Source organism: Littorina saxatilis, linkage group LG9, assembly GCF_037325665.1.
Source record: "Littorina saxatilis isolate snail1 linkage group LG9, US_GU_Lsax_2.0, whole genome shotgun sequence".
NCBI classification, from domain to species: Eukaryota; Metazoa; Mollusca; class Gastropoda; order Littorinimorpha; family Littorinidae; genus Littorina; species Littorina saxatilis.
In genome coordinates, this window is record NC_090253.1 from 65,291,510 (window position 1) to 65,297,605 (window position 6,096).

The window sequence follows — 6,096 nt, forward strand, 5'->3', positions numbered from 1 at the left end:
TCGCGCGTATTCCGTGGGTACACTACAGTTCTAAGCGCAGGGATTTATTTATTTTTATATTTTTTTATGCAATTTATATCGCGCACATATTCAAGGCGCAGGGATTTATTTATGCCGTGTGAGATGGAATTTTTTTACACAATACATCACGCATTCACATCGGCCAGCAGATCGCAGCCATTTCGGCGCATATGCTACTTTTTCACGGCCTATTATTCCAAGTCACACGGGTATTTTGGTGGACATTTTTATCTATGCCTATACAATTTTGCCAGGAAAGACCCTTTTGTCAATCGTGGGATCTTTAACGTGCACACCCCAATGTAGTGTACACGAAGGGACCTCGGTTTTTCGTCTCATCCGAAAGACTAGCACTTGAACCCACCACCTAGGTTAGGAAAGGGGGGAGAAAATTGCTAACGCCATGACCCAGGGTCGAACTCGCAACCTCTCGCTTCCGAGCGCAAGTGCGTTACCACTCGGCCACCCAGTCGGTACGTGTGTATCAAAATCTCGCAGTAGATGGGGTTTGCTCACATTTTTGACAATTTAGCCTACCGGTAAATATTAAGAACAAGAGCAGGTCTACTAAAAAAAAAAAAAAACCGCCAAACAACTCCGAACATCGCTGTACATGAGGTTTGTGGCGTGTCACACCAGTGACTGACACACACAGACCCGTGGCGAGAACGCAACAACAACAAGTGGCGTGTCACATCAGTGACTGACACACACAGACCCGTGGCGAGAACGCAACAACAACAAGTGGCGTGTCACATCAGTGACTGACACACACAGACCCGTGGCGAGAACGCAACAACAACAAACGCACCAACAACACAAGCAATAATGATAACGCAACGTGAGCGGGTTCGAGAGCAGGGAGGTCTTCAGAAGGAATGGTAGGCATCAAACTCTTCACATAAGATATGTACCTGGAAACTGACAGCTAGCCAGTAACACCAAAACATAAGCCGCATCAATGCAACAACAGTACGAATTAAAGTGAGTGAGATTCTAAGACTGTACACTGTCACCGCATCATGCAGTATCCAATGGAGACCACAGGATGTCATTGTAAACAGGCACATGACGTCACCCTGATCTTTAGCAAAAAACGCTGCGGTTAATATATAAACCTCTCTCTTACACACACTCGCACACACACACACTCATCATTCACACAGCTGATATATACACCCCCCCCCCCCAAACACACACAAACAAACTCATCACTTCATTCAAAAAGCTGATATATATAAAACTCCACCCCCCCCCCCCAAGCACACACAAACAAACTTATCACTTCATTCAAACAGCTGATATATATATAAAACTCCCCCCCCCCCCACACACACACATCGATCATTTCATTCAACCCAAAAAAGTAAATGTTAAGGAGCTTATTGTCCGTCAGGTCTTAATTGCCTATATTGGACATGAATTGGTTTATACGATTCGAGTTTTTACGCCCTCACGGCTTTTGATGTATGCGTGTTTAGGTGGTATCAGCCATCTGCACTTATGGTAGTGTGACCAAGATCTTTAACGTGCCAGTGTGATGACACGGGGGTGGGAGATGGATACCGTCTCTGGGTCTGCACATATAGTGCTCTACCACCTGAGCTCCCCAGGCCCCCAAAATTCATTCAACCACCCGTGAGTCAGGCTTAAGTAGCAGCACCTCTCTTGCAAAATGACAATGTCTGAGTTATTCCCCTTGCGTTCACATAGAGAAGCACAGCGCAGTGATCAAAGGATCTTGACTTGACTTCACTTACAGAGAACGGCTTGATACGAAGTCACTGTCAGCTAGATCAGGTCACATGACTCGGAACAAATGCGCATGCACTGTCAAGCCTTATAAAATGAAATACACACTTTCTATATCAACAATAGTTACATCCTCTCTCTCTCTCTCTCTCTCTCTCTCTCTCTCTCTCTCTCTCTCTCTCTCTCTCTCTCTCTCTTTTTCTCTCTTTCTCTATCTCTCTCACACCCACAAACTCACACCCACACACACACGCACACACACACACACCCACACACACACACACACACACACACACACACACACACACACACACACACACACCGTGTTATCCATGAAGCAAATATGGTAGCCCAGCCTTTTCTCGACAACGGCGTGTGTAGGAACGAGACGTCTCCAGCCGCTGCAAGGGATTAGTGAATCCTGCCACTGGGGCAAGGATCTGTCCGAAGACTGTTGTACCTAACAATTAACAGCGCCACGCGACAGGAGGAAGCTGTTTTATCGTATTACAACATCCATGACGGATAAGGGCATTTCCTCAGGAAACTAAGCACACAATAGTCATTGAGAGAAAACTGTGGTACGGCACAGGAACACACAATAGTCATTGAGAGAAAACTGTGGTACGGCACAGGAACACACAATGGCACACGCAAGCTAGTGAATATCATAGCGATTGCAGTTGGTGGAGACGATGGGGACACTTTCTTATCTCTCTTTGCACACAGTCCACGTTGCACAAGTTCAAGATGACTTTAAGCACTTAAGGTAAGAAAGTGTTCCCATGGCAACAACGACAACAACAATTTGAATTTCGGAACTTGTAAAGCGCTTCAAGCTGTAGGGACGCATTACATAAGCGTTCTAATCATTATCATTAAGAGCGAAGAGAACAATGACAACGAACACACTGTTACTCCGATTAAAAAAGTCTTGATGGCGGCTGCTCCAGGCGTGATTTTTACACAGCAACACGTAGGCTGACAGTGTCTGGAGTAAGGCACTCCACGTACAACCCCCCCCCCCCCCCCCCCTCCGTGATAAGATTGACCATCCTCCCTGGTTCTAATCCCATACGGGAAAAGCTGAATGTCGTCACGTGTCCCTATGACGTCATGACGCTACGTGGTGATGGTATCTTCCTATGACGTCAGGCCGCTACGTGCTGATTGTTCCCCCTATGACGTCAGGTCGTGACGTGCTGATGGCGTCCCCATATGACGTCATGCCCCTACGTGTTGTTGGTGTCGGGGGGCCTGTCGTCGTTGCTGGGGATGGTGTCGAAGGCGGTCTCTGCCTCCCCCATGTCCATACTGGCCCCCTTCGCCAGGTGGGGATGCTCCTCAAACTCCAGGTACCTGGCACACACACCAGCGTAACATTAATGTTTAAGCTATGCACAAAAACTGTTTTCAAATCAGTCACACTACTACTGTAGATTAACCTCTATCCTTTATCCAACGGGACATTACTTTGTATGCAGTGTACAAAAAACGTATTCCAACTCAGCCCGGTGACCCTGATCCGTGACCCGTGACCCTGACCCGTGACTCTGATCCGTGACCCTGACCTTGACTCTAACCTTGACCCGTGACCCGTGACCATGACTCTGACCCGTGACCCTGACCTTTTCCAGCACTCCTCCACCAGCTCGGCCACCACGACCTCATTGGTGTTTACGGCGAGGATCCTGAGGACGAAGATGCCGTCGTTGCGGAGGTACTCCATGACGAACTGCTCCACGGAGCATCCCTTGGGCACGGGGAGGGGCGCCGTGTACACCCCGAGCAGCTTCATGTAGCGCTCAGCGAACCGCAGCGCCGTCCGCGTCTGGAGGATCTGTAATGTGTCATTTGTGCGAGTCAGTCATGTGTCATCATCATGTGAATCAGTCAGATTATGTAGGATGTGCAACGCGGCTCGACTGACGCCCAGTAAGGGCACGAAACGCATTCATTACCCTTGGATCCAAAGACAGTCGAGCAGGAGTGCCGAGTGAAGAGCCTTTACATCTTCCTTGCAAACCACAGCTCATTCGAATCCACCCATACCCATATTATTGAACGCATGGGGAACAACTCTAGCTGATTAGAAGGTCATCCGTGCCATCAGAGGTTACCTTCTCATGGTTCAGATGTTTTCTCTCTCGATATTCTGCATACTAAAACTCTCATCACACTGCTGTAATTAAGGCTTAAGACATGGCTACATTCACCCAATGCACACGATTCTTGCAGTACCGTCTTTCCAAAGATTACTGTCAGTTAAACACAGCTGTTAAAAAAACGTTTCCCGGACATTACCCACAAGTTACTGACCTTGAAGCACCAGTTACTGACCTTGAAGCACCAGTGACTGACCTTGAAGCACCAGTTACTGACACTGAAGCACCAGTTATACGTTTCTGACCCTGAAACAGTTATTGACCTTGAAGCACCAGTTACTGACACTGAAGCACCAGTTAAACGTTACTGACCTTGAAACACCAGTTACTGACCTTGAAGCACCAGTTACTGACACTGAAGCACCGGTTATACGTTACTGACCTTGAAACACCAGTTACTGACCTTGAAGCACCAGTTACTGACACTGAAGCACCAGTTATACGTTACTGACCTTGAAACACCAGTTACTGACCTTGAAGCACCCGTTACTGACACTGAAGCACCAGTTATACGTTACTGACCTTGAAACACCAGTTACTGACCTTGAAGCACCAGTTACTGACCTTGAAGCACCAGTGACTGACCTTGAAGCACCAGACGCAGAAGTTGATGCAGGTCATGATGAGGAGCAGCAGCAGCCAGAACCACTCGATCAGGAACAGCTTCTCCAGGAACACGTTGATCGTCAGGATGCACTGCACCCACTTTCCTGCCACACAGACACACACGCATACAGTCCAAGGTAAAGTGTAATCATCTGGTTTGCTACCCCATTAATAGTAGATGAAGGGACATATTAATGGACGAACAGAGGCAAGGAAAGACAGAGGGATGAACGGGTGGACGGAGTACCTGTAGCTCCGTCATGGTTGGTATTAGCATTGATGTCATAGGTCTGGAAGTGACAGAGAGCCACGATGGGGAAGGTTTCTGTGGTGGCCTTGCTGATCTTCTGGTTGTCGTAGGCGTGCAGGGTTTGCGGGCCGAAGTGCCAGAAGTTGAGCTGCAGGAAGGCAGACAGCACCAGGAACTGCAGAATCACGTTGACCAGGTACACCAGCTTGGTCACCAGGTAGAGCGACGACAGGTAGTTCCGGATGTTGTTACCTATCCACAACGTGCAGCACGACTGCGTTGGTTGGTTTTTGGAGTTTAATGTCCCTTCAGCAGAACACGACTGCGTCCTTTTCACCTGGAACAAACAACAGACAGGTAGTTCCGGATGTTGTTACCTATACACAGGGTGCAGCAGGACAGTGTCTTTTTCACCTGTAACAAACAACAGACAGGTTGTTACCTGTAACAAACAACAGACAGGTTGTTACCTGTAACAAACAACAGACAGGTTGTTACCTGTAACAAACAACAGACAGGTTGTTACCTGTAACAAACAACAAACAGGTTGTTACCTGTAACAAACAACAGACAGGTTGTTACCTGTAACAAACAACAGACAGGTTGTTACCTGTAACAAACAACAGACAGGTTGTTACCTGTAACAAACAACAGACAGGTTGTTACCTGTAACAAACAACAGACAGGTTGTTACCCGTAACAAACAACAGACAGGTAGAAATGATAACTGTTAAGTCATTTCTGAGAGCGCCACAAATCTAAAGAACTGACCACACCAATTAGAGGGAGGGAGGGGGGTGTGGGGGGCGAGTAGTGCGGGAAATATAATGTCGTTTAACTGTGCCCTCCTGTCTTCCCGGCTGACTCGTTCATCTTACGTATCCACTCTTTGTCAATTGCCTTAGAAGGCTACATAGAACTTGAACCCACACCAGCTGGAAGAGTCTTCCAATGAAATGGCTGACTGACTGACTGACTATGAGGGGTTAACGTCCTCTTAGACCAGTTATCATATATTGGGACAGTTATTGGTAATACGGTGAAAATATGGTGTGATACTTTGACTCAAACAAGCCCGCTGTGGCTGTCTTCTTTGACACACCAGCATTGGGTTTGTCTCGTCAAAGTATCGAACAAGTCGCGTAAGGCGAAAATACAATATTTAGTCAAGTAGCTGTCGAACTCACAGAATGAAACTGAACGCAATGCAACGCAGCAAGACCGTATACTCGTGGTCCACCGCTCACGGCATTGGCAGTGAAATTGACAAGAAGAGCGGGGTAGTGGTTACGCTATGCTGCA

At 47.5% G+C, this 6,096-nt stretch overlaps 1 protein-coding gene across 2 annotated transcripts in view; it reads right to left on the reverse strand.

The window, feature by feature from the left end:
- Nucleotides 1–2,016: 2,016 nt before the first annotated feature.
- The window catches only part of LOC138976823 (innexin unc-9-like), a 28,625-nt gene continuing 24,545 nt past the window's right edge, over nt 2,017–6,096 (reverse strand). For both annotated transcript variants that reach the window (XM_070349715.1, XM_070349716.1), the window contains exons 5-8: nt 4,792–5,131; nt 4,524–4,648; nt 3,402–3,613; nt 2,017–3,132 (exon numbers count right to left, since the gene is read on the reverse strand). In XM_070349715.1, the coding sequence (XP_070205816.1) occupies nt 3,006–3,132; nt 3,402–3,613; nt 4,524–4,648; nt 4,792–5,131 (804 nt within the window). In that variant the 3' untranslated portion in view covers nt 2,017–3,005. The remainder of the gene's footprint in view (nt 3,133–3,401; nt 3,614–4,523; nt 4,649–4,791; nt 5,132–6,096) is intronic.